Source organism: Callionymus lyra, chromosome 9, assembly GCF_982586985.1.
Source record: "Callionymus lyra chromosome 9, fCalLyr1.hap1.1, whole genome shotgun sequence".
In the NCBI taxonomy this organism is placed as follows: Eukaryota; Metazoa; Chordata; class Actinopteri; order Syngnathiformes; family Callionymidae; genus Callionymus; species Callionymus lyra.
The window spans coordinates 17,822,978-17,837,681 of NC_141826.1; the positions used below are offsets into that span (position 1 = coordinate 17,822,978).

Genomic DNA, 14,704 nt, shown 5'->3' on the forward strand with positions numbered 1-14,704 from the left:
TTGACTTGGATGCCTTAGGCCGGTCTGTCAAACTGAGCCTGAGAAACCTGGGTGTTGTCTCTAGTTCAACGCTGCAGAAAACTGACCAGAAACTGTTTCCTTCAACTGAGAAAAATCTTTAAATATAGGAAACTGATGTCACAACACGATCTGGATCTTATAATCCATGCGTTTGTGTCTTCTCGTTTAGACTATTGTAACAGTTTATTTTCTGTCTAAACAAGAAGGATCTGTCTGTTCTGCAGTTAATACAAAACTCTGCAGCGAGTATTCTGATCCGCTCTGGTAGAAGAACTCACATTTCTCTGATCCTTAAAACTCTTCACTGGATGCCAGTTTCTTTCAGGATCCATTTTAAAATTCTGGTTCTTACTTTCAGATCTATTCATGGTCAGGCTCCTCCTTACATCAGTGATCTGATCCAGCCTTACACCCCAGCTCGGTCTCTGAGGTCTGTGGATCAGAATCTACTTATGGTTCCTCGCACACGGTTCAGGACCAGAGGAGAGAAATCCTTCCAGACTGTTGCTCCTAAGCTTTGGAACGATCTTCCTCTCCCTCTGTGTTTGATGGATCCACTTACTTCTTGAAACGTCTTGGCCTTTTAAAGCATGTAATTTAACTGTGTATTGTTTTTGATTGTTAAAGTGCTTTGTGACCCTGGTCTAGAAAGGCGCTTTACAGATAACCTTTACTTACTTACTTACTCACATTAAACATATGTAATTGGTGCGATTAGAATATTTTTGATCTCTAGAAAAGCAAACTCAATATGAAAAAGTACTTGAACTTTCACATGTTATTAATGTCATTTAAGACGGTGGTTAATGTGTCACATCCAGAAGGTTAAACTCCGGGTTTAAAGTGAGGCAGCATCATTCAACCTGTGGTTGTATGACGTTCCTCCAGGCACTCTGGTTTCCTCCCACAGTCTAAAAAACATACAGATGTGAACCTGACTGTCGCACTAGGGGTCACCTCCAGCTACCTGCATAAGATGGGAAAGATAATTGTATAGATATATAGAACAACTATATGCTTGAAAATTCGCATTCACATTTTAAAAATGCAAATGGCAAAAAAACTAAAATTATATTTATAGTTTGGAATGTCCTAATAAACGAGTGTGATAATAATGTAATGTTTTTTATTCTATGAACTCTTAAATCATTATTTTTATTCTATATACTTTTAATAACTACTCTCGAATAAGTGTTGCTTATTTAAGTAGCCATTATTTGCGATTTATGCTATTGTTTTATTGTAAGTAAGTAAGTAAATAAGTAATTTATATTTGTATAGTGCTTTTCCAGACCAGGGTCACAAATCTCTTAAACAATCAAAACAATACTAAATAAAATATATACTTAAAAGGTCAATATATTGTGTTTTTCTTCTGAACCAGACAATTAAATAAAAACAGCATATCGACAGCGATCTAATCTGAATCTTTGTGAATGAACAGGATTGTCCACCCAGACAATAATTAAAGCAAACATACACGATGACTTTGTGTCCACTATATTCGGTAGAAAGAACATTTTGCGAATCATAGGTTCAGCCACTAGAGGGCGACAGCAAGGATTTCAAATGAACAATGGACTGATATTACGGATGTTACGTTGAATAAAACTGCTATTACATCAAGACTGATGCAGTGTTTCTGTGACTCGTTCAGCAATTTTAGAAAATGAGCCAGTTCTATGTTTTAATGATGGCGGATGGGATATCAGTTCATAATTTAATTTGATCTTTTGAGCTACAATGTTTTTTTTAATGTGTGGTTCAGCACCAGATAGATGCTTCATTCAACATCCCCTGAAGAAATCCCCGATTTTTATCAGCCTACATCCTTGTTTTTATTCGACTTTTTTTCTTCTGAATACATGAATAAATATAAGTGGAAACACCAGGGCTGGCATCTGGATTTATGAAATATGTGTTTGTGCTGTTCTCTCATTGCCAAGGTTCCGAAAAAAGGCCGTGACCAAGGCTGACCTGATGTGAATTGGTTTGCAGAAATGAAGATTAAATCAGGCTCAGAACTTCTACATGGGATTTTCACCCATTACATTATTCATTATTGTTATTTATGTAACTATTAAATAATACACTATTAATATGTTTTAAATTATTATTTATTAATGTATTATTGTTTTTGTTATGATTTGTGTTTGTATTTTTAATCTCTCTCTGTGAACTGCTGTCACTACTCATATTTTAATAAAAAATGACTGTATTTGGTTGGTTTAACGCCATTTTTTAAAGCCAGATATATGCCCAATCTACACCACTAGATGTCACTGTTTGCGCCAGACAAAGGTTGTAGGTTTCACTTTGGCTTAAACGTTTCTATGTTCTATCGACAATTTCTTTGATATCGAATAAATACATAAAAAATAACCAGTTTATTTAATACATAACGTATAGTCGGTATGTATCAACAACATACTTTAATGAGCCTTTAAATAAAAATGAATCATTTTAAAACGAAACACTTCGAAAGGAGTTAAGGTGAAAGCGTGTCTGAAAATAAAAACAACGTTTACTACACTATTATTATTCCTAGAATGATCTGTACTACAGTGTTAGCGAACGTCCTGTTCACAACAAACACCTTTAAATGACGCTCATGTTACCGGCAGCATTGACGCTCCTCGGTGCGGTCTCGCAGGCGCGCTCGCTCGCTCACCCGCACATACACACGAACGCACATGCGCGCGCAGTGGTTCCCGTCCGCCTGTGAGGCGCATCCCAGGGAAAGTTTACCCTCGTCATTTCCGGAAGATCTTTGTAGCATTCCTCTAAGAAAGAAAATGGACTCCTGTTTATCAGAGATTATTTAAAGAACAACCGGGACACTCGGCGTTTATACTTCGTTTCCTATCAAAGGTAACGCATCAGACATGAACGGGGAAAAATTCGAGCGACTGTTGCTGCCTTCAACTTAATGTGTTCCTGTTTGCTCTGGTTCTGACTGACAACGTCATTGGTTGACGTTGTTCGCTCAGTTAGCTTGCAGTTATTCGGACATCGGTAGAAATGCTCATTTAAACACTTTGCTTCACATAACATCAATGAAGACTTCACGAGTTTATACAACATGCCATGGCCACGCACTGACAGAAGGATTGTGTGTATCTAAGCTCGGTTAACAACACGTTAACGTGAAACACTCGTTAGCTACTAAGCTAGTTAGCTCCCTAGCATTTAGCGTCACTGAACTTCACCCCTTATTTCTCTGTCATTTGTTTGTTAAACACACGTGCTGTGCCCGCTGGTTTGAGACAAAAGTGTTACACTCGTACGGAGACATCTCGACGGATGTTATCGGAAACATTCCGTCGCTTAATGTTGTTGAACAGAAACAATGCTAGTAGGTAGCAAAAGGTGATGATGCCATTTTGTTTTTATGTTGACTAGGCATCATTTTAATATCTCGTTACACTAACACAAAATGGTGATCTCACCCATTAGTTCACAAATATAACAATCGTTTAAGAAATCCATTTATATAAATATTATTGCAAAATATTCCTAGCCATATCTTTACATCCATCCACGAAGCCAAAAGTAACATCACAAATCACAGTAAGTCACAATGAAACCAACACTGAGTTCACATATTCTTTATCACTTTTGCTCGTGTATGAACTTGTATAAACATGCCAATGTATAACTAATCTGCTTTTACATATGCTGTGTTTACAATACTGGTAATACAAGTTGTCCATGTTAATAATCATTTGTGTTTTGCCTCAGCCACTTGATCTCGTAGAAGTTTGGAGACCCATTGCCATATTCGTGGGTTCCTTCCGGGTCAATGGAAGGGTCTGACAGCTCAGAGCAGAGCGGCAGTGACCAGCTAGCCTCTCAACGCAGGAGGCAACTGGACCGTCTGGACAGAGAGGAAGCCTTTTACCAGTTCGTCAACAATCTCAGCGATGAGGACTATCGTCTCATGAGGGACAATAATCTGTTGGGAACCCCAGGTGAGGCCTTTGAATCGTCGATTATTATTGCGGACAAAATATGTGCCATATGAAACTAAAATAAGGCTTTGGCATTTTAAGTTTTTTATGCCACTATCATTTTAAGTTATACCAAAAGCTTTATGAAGTACTCTTTGAGGTAACATATGCCATATGTTTTTATTTAGTAAAAAGGCACATTATACTAGTAAGTTTCTTCTGTTCTTTTCTGTCTTTTTCAATTACATGTCTTAATCCAATTGATTCCACATTCTAATATTTATGTATCCTGACAAAATAGTTGATCCATAGACTTCTGTATTTTTCTGCACTTCAACAAACATTTTATCAAGAATAAACATGAAAGAAGCTAAGGTGTACAAAAAGGAGTCACTGATTGATTTGAGATTTCGATGAGATTTCTTTTTTACGATGGAGCCAAAACGTAGCATTTAGTGACGCCATTATAATGGAGGTGTTGGCTCCACATGCTCCATCCTGTGGCTGAAACCAGTGGTCGTCTCAGATAAGTCACTGTGTTAAAGTGTGCACAAGCCTTCACGCTACTGAAGATACACCATCCGTTTCTGTCCCAGGACAGTGGAAAGGAGATTATGTTTGGAGCGTCTTTTAGTGGAGGGAGCTGCGAGCAGAGGGCATTGGGTGGACAGTGGCATGCCCTGGTAAGTGTCGAGGTTTTTGTCCTGTTGCTTTAAAAAGCAAAACGTTATTTATTGCATCTCGTTAAGGTTTTTGTAATTTGTAGCATCTTACACTAAACATAATGCATTCATTTTCAAATGACATTCATTGGGTGCTAAGAAAATTGGTCACACGATTCACTATGTCACTATGATAAATAGTTTGTGTATATATAAGAACAATTGGTTGCCTCTGATTTTTTTTAATTCAAAATATAATTTTTTGTTATGGTTGGTGGTTTAAAAAGGGTTTTGTTTTGATTGTTTAAGCGCTTTGTGACTCTGGTCTAGAAAAGTGCTCTACAAATAATACTTACTTACTTACTTACTTACATTGTCTAGTGGATCAATGGTAGACAAGTGTAAACAGACAACAGGTTTACTTTAAGTGAAAGCCTTGAGTCTTGGATCTAGTCCCACCTAGCACTGAACTTGGGTTTCTTAAAGACAAAACTACAATAAATCTATAGAGATATGTCTATAGTTTGCTGGCATACATCCATGCACAGGTTGCATTGACCTCCCTTGACTCTGTTCCCTGGTTGTCTGTGTTTCCTTTGTTCAATCCCTTTTCTTGTGTCAATGTAACACGTTTTCTTTCAGGACTTGTCTGGGGAAAAAAAATGTTATTTGATTTCTTTTGTATCTTGTCAGAATTGTCACAATACTCTATTTAAAAGGTTTGGCCTCGGCTAAAAGAGCTTGTATAGTTTGGTTCAAAATGGTGAGGTAAGATAAGTTTCTCTGAGCTGGTGGGAACAACGTGTACTTTTCATGGATAAACCCTTTTGCTCACTATTTATTGTGGGTTAATGTTTTCAGGCGAGGTGACAGAAGATGAGCTCTTAAGTCGACTTCAACAAATCAAGGACGCACCAGAGCAGCAGACCAACCCACCCAGGGCTGAGAGTGGAGAAGAATCCACTGGTAACTTTGCTTTTTTCCTAATTGCCTTGATTTAATTTTTTTATCACAGTTCTTTTATGTATACATTTTCGTTTTAAAACAAATAAAGTACTCGACAATACTACAAATATATCCTTGTTCCTACATTATCACAAGATGTTGTCATGATGCGTATCGTATCGCTAGATTCTTGACAATACACACCCCCAATTAAAACAGGATGTGGTTGTTTAAAATGAAATTATCTGCATTTCAGAACAACCAGAAAGTTCCGAGGAGCCTGCTAACGGAGACAGCCTGTTGGACTGGTTAAACACTGTACGGCGCACCGGAAACACAACCAGGACTGGTCACCGAGGCAATCAGTCGTGGCGTGCAGTGAGTCAGACAAACCCCAACAGTGGAGATTTCCGCTTCAGCTTAGAGATCAGTGTTAACCGGAACTTGGCTGAACAGCAGGCGGCGGCTGAAAGGGAGCAGGAATCTCAAGGGGGGTCAACGGAGCCGGCAAACACCGAACCAGCAGTCCCGATGGAGCCGGAGGTGTTGGAGGAGCCGGTCGTGGAAGAGGTGGCGGTCATTGTGGAGCCAGAGCCAGAAATCGAAGAAGTGGTTTCACAGGAGATTGAAGAAGAGCCCCCCAGTCCACCTTCTCTGATTCCAGTGCAGCCAACGCTCTCCCCCCCGCGGAGAGGACAAAGGAGAGCCCGTAGCCGAAGTCCAGAAGTGCGGCGAACCAGGGCCCGCACAGCACGCAGTCGTTCCCCGCTCACCCGTGATCCACTGCAGGAGCTACGTATTCCAAGTTTTGTTCAAAGCGTTCCCGCCCCGACTATGGAGACCAGCCCGTCCCCTGTGCCTCAGGTGGAGGGAAGCTCTCGGACTCGACAACATGTTCTGTCTAGACAAAGCACTGTTGAAAGCGATGCTCAGCCTTCCGGGCCAGGAGCAGAGTCTACCCCAGAGACCCAGAATGCCGCATCTCAGGAAGGAGATGCGACCGGTGCGGAGGGAGACGGTACAGGTGCAGAAGGAGGCGCAGCTGGTCGAAGGCCTCCTACAATCATGCTGGATCTCCAGGTACGTCGCGTGCGCCCCGGGGAGTATCGGCAAAGGGACAGCATAGCCAGTCGTACCCGCTCACGCTCTCAGAACTCAAACAACACATTTCTTTATGAAAGCGAGCGCGGTGGCTTTCGTAGGACTTTCTCACGCTCCGAGCGTGCCGGTGTAAGGACCTATGTCAGTACAATCCGCATTCCAATCCGAAGGATCTCCGACGCAGGTTTGGGAGAGGCCACCTCGATGGCTCTCCAGTCCATGATTCGGCAAATCATGACGGGTTTCGGCGAGCTCGGCTACCTCATGGATTCGGACTCTGATTCAACAGATTCAAACCGCGGAGCAAGCACGCCGGCAGATTTGGCCGAAGCCCTCAATAACCAAGACGCCGCCGGCGCAAACCCCGCCGCGGACACGGAAGAGCCGCCCGCGGCTGCCACCGCCGCCACCGCCGCCGTGGCGGCTGCTGCCGCTGCGGCCGCCGCCGCTGCCGCCGGCGTCAGGGCGAGGACACTTGAAGCCGACGTGGACGAGACCCTGGCCACGGCGCCCCCTTCGGCAGGTTTCAGACCCCGGCCCAGACCCCCCATCAACCTGGAGGAGCCCAGCTCGCTGCCCTTCCTCCGCCTGGCCCACTTCTTCCTCCTCAACGACGACGACGACGACCAGCCTCAAGGGCTCACCAAAGAGCAGATCGACAACCTCTCCATGCGCAACTTCGGTGAAAACGATGCCATGAAGACGTGCAGCGTGTGCATCACCGAGTACGCAGAGGGGAACAAGTTACGCAAGCTCCCCTGCTCTCACGAGTACCACGTGCACTGCATCGACCGCTGGCTTTCTGAGAACTCTACGTGCCCGATCTGTCGTAGAGCGGTGCTGGTGTCCGCCAACCGAGAGAGCGTGGTGTAGGTTCCCCAAGTGTCTCAATCATGAGGCTTTCGAGGAGACGTTTTCTTATTTTTATTGCCCATTGGTGAGTTCGTCCTGGTGTTTTCACAGGATCGGGTCCCCGCACATTAGCCACAGCCTCCCTCTCTCAACACAAGTCTTACAGAAGTCCAAAGTTAGACACAGGAAGTGCATGCTGTTTTGGAGCGACCAAATATGACCATGTTTTCTGGTGCAAATGGGTCAAGACGTGCACATAACAGCACTTCATCCGAAATCATCATCATTATTCAACACACCGGACCCCGGCCCCCGAGTTACAAAACACCTCACCGAGACCTGATGGGGAGCATCAGTGCAGTTTCCTGAGTATTAGCTGTAAATAAGCTTGTATAAATCTCTCAAATATACTTTGTAACGATCAATTTGGTTTTGAAATGTAAATGATCTCAGTGTAGGATGTAGACTCTGCATCCTCAAGTCTAGTCATTAACAAATTCCGTCTCCCGTCATGTTATTTAAGCTCCAATCGGTTCTTTACTTCCATTTAAAAAACTACATGTATCATGAGTTTAAAGTATTTTGTTTTTATTTATACATTCACAAAGATGCTAGAATTTGGTAACTTTAGTCTCTCACCCCGAAGAGCCGAGAATTAGGCGTGATTTAACACAATGTTTTATGTACATTTGGGCATGCCAGTGTAACTTACTAACGGGCAATACAAACTGTTAACCCACGTTGCTGCTTCTCCCCCTTGTTCTAGAATATTTAATTTTTAATGTTCAACAATGCCTTTTTGTCTTCATTTCTAATTACGACTTTTTAATTCTCCCTCTAGCAGTGTTTGATATTGTTTTGGATAATTTAAGTTTTTTCTTCACATATTCCTCGAGTGGACTTTGTTGAAATGCAGTCGAGTGTCACACCATTTGCCGAAAAAAAAAAAACAACAACCTTTGTTTGGAACAGCTACACGCGATGAATGTACATACCACTGTTTCTGTTGTGGACGGAGAGTTCCCCCGGTATCATGCCAAGTCTGTGAAGCACCAACGCTCTCCGGGTCCAGGTCGAGCCGCCCGTCGGCGAGTCGACTCCCCTCTGCCTTAAGCGCAGTCGTTCCGCTCAGTGTGCAATACATGCAGAAGAGAAAAATGGGCAAATACAAACCGTGTTATATCTGTATACTATTGTTAAAATAAAGATCTTAAAATGAAGACTATAAAATACTAAAGTGTTGAAGAACATTTTATTTTGAGGTCTGTAGGATTTTTCTTTTTTTAAATCGCGATGTTAAAAGGAATCTCCACGGAGAGAACGCGGCGCCACAGTGATGATGACCTTTTCCCGCCGCCGTTCCACTGTTCGATGTCTTTGCCACAGTTATACTTCCCTCTGTGGGAAGTAGTTTAAATGCAAGATTTTATGTCATTGTTTAATACCATCAATATGTGATTGATTGTATGTTCCCTCTTGGGCCATGCGTTATTAGTTTGGGCCTTGTTCTGTGTGCCGCCCGGTACAGTCTGTGGCCCGGGTGTTTGAAATGAAACTAACCGCTGAATTAATAAACAAGTTGTTATGCTACAAACGTCCAATATGTAAGACGAAGTGTGTTTTCTAACTTCAAGTTAAGTTCTACTGATGAGTTAAAACACCAGCGAAGGTACGAAGGTCACGGTGGGATGAGTTAATTATACGATGAAAGCGTCACGTTCTTAAAGGGTCTTTAGTTTAAAATTCCCATTTAACTTATTTAAATGAAATGTTTGATTTTTGTCATTTGAATCAATCTTTTATCACAATCTTATGTTTTTCATTAAGAAAGAGTTGAAATCCAATATTTCTGCCTTTAAAAAGTACATTTAATCAAATGTATAAAGAAGTTGAAATATTTTTAAATGTCTTTTGAAAATCTTTTGAATATAGATTTTATTTTCATTTAATACGATTTCTCACACAGAAAATAACGAGCTTCACAACGAAATGTAGAACAAGAATCCTATTGTATTATTTATAAATTGTATGTTTTTTCTGAAACGACAACACATTCATCCAGTTTGGAATTTTGTCTTTCACTTAATTTTTATTCGATTTTTCATAGACATGCATATTTTTGTTTCAATTTTTAGAAGGCAAACTACACATTGCTGTCAGAATTGTATTATTTTCACAATAATAATACATTTTATTTAATGTTTTCTAGTAGTTTTTGTGTTTTTTTTTTCACTTTGTTCTTAAACACATTTTCACACACAAAAAATATGATACTCGCATAATAACTTGCAGACAATGAATCACATTCAGAAATGTTTCTGGTAAAAATATAAATATGATTGGTTTGTTCTTTGTAACTACAATATATCTTGTTTGTTTTTTTAAACTTTATTATTTATTACTTATTACACAGCGTTGTGACATTATTAGTGTCGCATAATAATTGTAAAAAAAAAGATTTAAATCCATTTGGAAAAAATGCTTTCAGCATTGTATATTATTATTAATAATAATAATACATTGTAATTGTTGTTTGTGTCAATGACCATAGAAGTATTACATTAGATCAGACATGGGCAAACTACGGCCCGTTAGGCTTTTTAATCCGGCCCGCCGAATTTGTCCAAATTATAGTAAAAACCTTCATTTTCCCCTTTCCCTGCAATGCCCACGTTCCCCAATAGATGGCGCCATGGCACCAGGACCTACTTTACCACTCTCGCGTCCGCTGTTAAAGTTTGGGGAAAGTGTTTCAACGAGTCTGGGAGCTCAAAGAGGAGATTCGCTCATTTCTGGAGTTAATGGGGAAATCCGACGAATTCCCCGAGCTGAGCGACACAAACTGGCTTTGCGTTTGCTGTGGACATATTTTCACACATGAATGAGCTGAACGTGAAGCTACAGGGGAAAGATCAGTTTGTGCACGACATGTACACAAATGTGAGAGCCTTCAAATCCAAGCTGGTTTTATTCTCCAGGCAAATGTCAAACAAATCTTTCGCACATGTTCCCACTCTAGCCGTGCAGAAAGAGGCGAAGAAATACTGCAAATCACTGGACGACCTGCACAGATCCAAGTCAACAGACCAACACCTCAGATCTGTCCTGAGAATTGCCACAACAAAACTCACTCCAGACTTTGATGCACTGGCAAAAAAGGGAGACCAACAACACTGTTCCCACTGAAATTGGTGAGTTTTTCTGCTGTGTTATGAAAAAATGCATGTGGAAAGTTTGGAGGTGCGTTTGGAAGGATATTTAATACATCCTATGTCTGTGCTTGGCAAAGATACACGTGTACTGTTTGCGCGTGAAGGTGAGGGCGTCCATGGCGAGTTTGTAGAGCGCGCGGTCAGTGTGTTGTCTTCGGTCAAGCTTCAATAAGAAGACGAGGCGTGATACCTGGTTTGTTAATAGAAACCTGATTCTTTATTAACCTGTAACCATTCACGTGCTACCTGCATGGCTATCCACCACAGACCAGCAGGCGGGGCTTCCAGCATGCACCTCACTGCTGTGGCATGCTGGGTAATGGAGTTCACATGTTATTATGCTCATAACATCACAGTCAGGACAATCCATCCATGATTTTGCGGGGTTTAACACAAGTAGATATTATTGAGCTCAAGTATATCGTTGTGTAATAATATGTTTTGAATGTTGAAAGTGATTTCATTAAATGTTGATTTCTTTAGCTTTGCACCTTCGATTGAAACTTATTAAAAACAGATGCAATCTTGATAAATCACAGTGCGTATGCTATTTTAATCTATTTACATTTCCTCCTCCCAGTATCATGCAAAATAGTATGTAAACGCCATATATTGCATATTCCTTGAGACAAACTTATTAACTGATAAGGGCTATTTTTCACATTTGAAAGATAGTTAATAAATTGGGTTGTAGTGTTCTTACTGTGCTATGAGGTTTGCACATACTACATGTAATGCTTTAGTATATCCGGCCCAAACACTCCATCCAAATACTCCTGGCCCGCGAGTCAAAAAGTTTGCCCACCCCTGGTCTTTGGCACACAAAGACAGATAACCATTCACACACACACTCTCATACCTACGGACAATTTCCCAATTTCTCAATCAACCTCTGTATGTTTTTAGACTGTGGGAGGAAACAGGAGTACCGGGAGTGAGTATTTCATTATTACCAAGCTACTTGATAGAACTTTCGACCAATCATGCGACACACAGACGATCATGTGATGTACATGAACACAACATCACAGAGTTCATGTTATTTTATCAGCAACGCTGGAGTATTTCCATCTAAATACTGCAGCGGCTCATATCTTGAGGAGCAGATGCCCACGGATGGTTTTAAAAAGGAAAGCATAACGGAGCATCAATCGTATCTGTTTAACAGTCTGCTGACTTAAACCGGAGCTGGAATTGTTTTAGTTTGCCTGACTTTCACTAAAATAACACACCATGAATGAAACTTGAGAGTAGTTCAATGAAATCAAACAAAACCAAAGACGTGATGTCCTGTTTAATGTGTTACCATAGTTCCTTTATGGTTTATCATTCAATAATGTGTGTTTAAAATAAAACATTTTTTTTTTTATTTACATTTATTTACAATTAACATGCAAGTATTCACACATTTTTGGGTTGAAATTAAACTTCCGGCCGCTAGATGGCAGCAGTCATTACTTCCTTCACAGCCTAATGAAAATTGAAATCCCACGACATCTCCTCTATGACTGAGGACGAGAGGATACAGTCGACTCCAGCAGATTTTGAAGTTGAATTATGGACACATTTTGGTTTCAAAACAAATTATGTGGTCTGTAAATTCTGCAACACCAGAGTCAAGTACTCGACAATACTTCAAATATATTCTTGTTCCAACAGTATCCCAATATTGGTTCCCCTGTATTGTGATGCGTATCGTATCGCCAGATTCTTGGCAATACACACCCCTAGCAGCGACCAATCAACAGTCACTAAATAAAAGCAGTTTGTAGAAAGGCATCATAAAAATTCACTGTGTTTTTGGCTCAGTAAGTAAGGTGGGTGTGATTGCTGCCTCCAGCTGAGTTCTGTGGTTATGTAGTTAAAAAATGTCAGAAACTTTAGAGTAGTGTAGAATATATTTAGATATGTAGTACTGTGTGCAAAAGAAAAATCTGCGAAACAACGATATGGTGAGAAACGACTGTATTGAAGATATAGTTTATAGCAATATCAAAGTGGGGTCAAGTTTATCATCTATCTATCTATCCATCCTTCCATTTATACTATCATTCGTACACTATATATACTATCTTTCTACTAACTATCTTGTAAGTTAAGGCTGAGTTAGTATATATAGTATTCACGATTGTATTCATGATCGTGTGTCTTTCAGCTCAAAGCTTGTGACCCTCAGTGAGAGCAGAGGTTCTCCCTCTCAGCTCAGCTCACGAGCACGTTACCAACACTCTATTTTGGGGAATAACACGGAACATTTTGGCCAACAATCTTTAACCCTTTAGGTCAAAAGCCTCATCAGTTATTTCTCGAACAGTTGTTCTGAAAAATCCAAAGATGAGATGCTGTTAAACTTGAATTGAGATGGACCAACTGCTCTTCTTCACAAGCTGCTGGAGCATGATTTGGAAAAAAAGCTGGAATGACTCCAGTTGGAAGGCGAACACATGCTCAGGTTTTTCTGTCAGGAAAAGGTTGGAGATCAGCGACTTTCTTTCATCCTCTTCCAAGTTCACAGCCCGTGATGGGTGACGACGGATCAGATCATGTCGAGATGAAACTACTGCGGTAGCCGAGCAGACACCGCGAGGCCAAACACGAATATCTGCTCAAATAACTGTTAGGAGAATTAGTAAGTAAGTAAGTAAGTAATATTTATTTATATAGCGCTTTTCGAGACCAGGGTCACAAAGCGCTTTAACAATCAAAACAATACTCAAAACAGTACATACTTCAAAGATCAAGACAACACAGAGAATACAGGAGTTCGAGAAATTCAAGGAAAAGCCTGAACAAATAGAAACGTCTTAAGATGTTTCTTAAAGGAGTCAGTAGACTCCATCAAGCGCAAAGAGAGAGGAAGATCGTTCCAAAGCTTAGGAGCAACAGCCTGAAAAGATTTCTCTCCTCTGGTCCTGAGCCGTGTGCGAGGAACCATAAGTAGATTCTGATCCACAGACCTCAGAGCCCGAGCTGGGGTGTAAGGCTGGATCAGATCAGTGATGTAAGGAGGAGCCTGACCATGAATAGCTCTGAAAGTAAGAACCAGAATTTTAAAGTTGATCCTGAAAGAAACTGGAAGCCAGTGAAGAGTTTTAAGGATCGGAGAAATGTGAGTTCTCCTACTTGAGCGGGTCAGAATTCTCGCTGCAGAGTTCTGAATCAACTGCAGACGAGACAGCTCCTTCTTGTTAAGACATGAAAACAAACTGTTACAATAGTCCAGACGAGAAGAAACAAACGCATGGATTACAATTAGTGAAGTTCTCGATGCCTGGACAGAGTGAAAACAACCAGAGTCGAAATTTGTTACTCGCGAGGGGAGACACTCAGACCGTAGAGACCGCGCTCAAACAATCTCAGTGACAACCAACGATCTGCATCTCCCTCACGCTTTTTATTTCCTTTCACAGCTACATCAGCCACAACCAGGCTGGAATAGGTTTACAGATACGATGAACGTTGTTTAGAGAGGGCACACACGCTGGCGGGGGTTGACCTTCGGTTAGCAGGAGCAAGACAAGAACCATCTACAGTTTGTGGGTTAAACGTCATGGTATGTGGTTTCATCAGCCATGATGCACAAGTTGTATCAGTAATGATGTACAAGTTTAATGAGTAATGATGTACAAGTTTTATCAGTCACGAGGCACCGACTTGTGAGGGACAAACATTCTGATCACTTAAATTCTTATAACAATAACTGTGGAATCTGTTCATGAGCTAAAGGCGACAGTCACAAGTTTTTAAACACACTTAGATCACAATTACAGCTTAGATCTCAGGTTCTTATCACCATAACAGTTTCAGTGTTGTTGAACCTTTATTTAGGAACGATGAGGAAGCAAGTATTGTGATTCCCAGGCAACAACAAACAAGACAAAGTTATAAATACCAGCTATAAACTAAATAGTGGTAAAGATACATTCATGTTTATATGACAAATGACACCCGTGTCACAATA

The 14,704-nt window shown here is 40.9% G+C and overlaps 1 protein-coding gene across 2 annotated transcripts; it reads left to right on the forward strand.

The window, feature by feature from the left end:
- The first annotated feature begins 2,774 nt into the window (after positions 1 to 2,774).
- rlim (ring finger protein, LIM domain interacting) lies at positions 2,775 to 9,125 on the forward strand. Of its 2 annotated transcripts, XM_087798956.1 has the most exons (5): positions 2,775 to 2,892; positions 3,763 to 3,992; positions 5,495 to 5,599; positions 5,835 to 5,956; positions 6,035 to 9,125. In XM_087798956.1, the coding sequence occupies exons 2-5, from the start codon at positions 3,824 to 3,826 to the stop codon at positions 7,550 to 7,552; spliced, it is 1,914 nt and encodes a 637-aa protein (XP_087655082.1). In that variant the 5' UTR covers positions 2,775 to 2,892; positions 3,763 to 3,823; the 3' UTR covers positions 7,553 to 9,125. The 2 variants fall into 2 exon arrangements, with proteins under 2 accessions (XP_087655082.1, XP_087655081.1); XM_087798955.1 differs by having other exon boundaries at positions 5,835 to 9,125.
- Positions 9,126 to 14,704: the final 5,579 nt, after the last annotated feature.

Coding starts and splice junctions, on each gene's coding strand:
- rlim (XM_087798955.1), top strand. CDS start 3,824: ATGGAAGGGTCTGACAGCTCAGAGCAGAGCGGCAGTGACCAGCTAGCC. Junction 3,993..5,494: donor TAATCTGTTGGGAACCCCAG/GTGAGGCCTTTG, acceptor TAATGTTTTCAG/GCGAGGTGACAGAAGATGAG. Junction 5,600..5,834: donor GAGTGGAGAAGAATCCACTG/GTAACTTTGCTT, acceptor TCTGCATTTCAG/AACAACCAGAAAGTTCCGAG.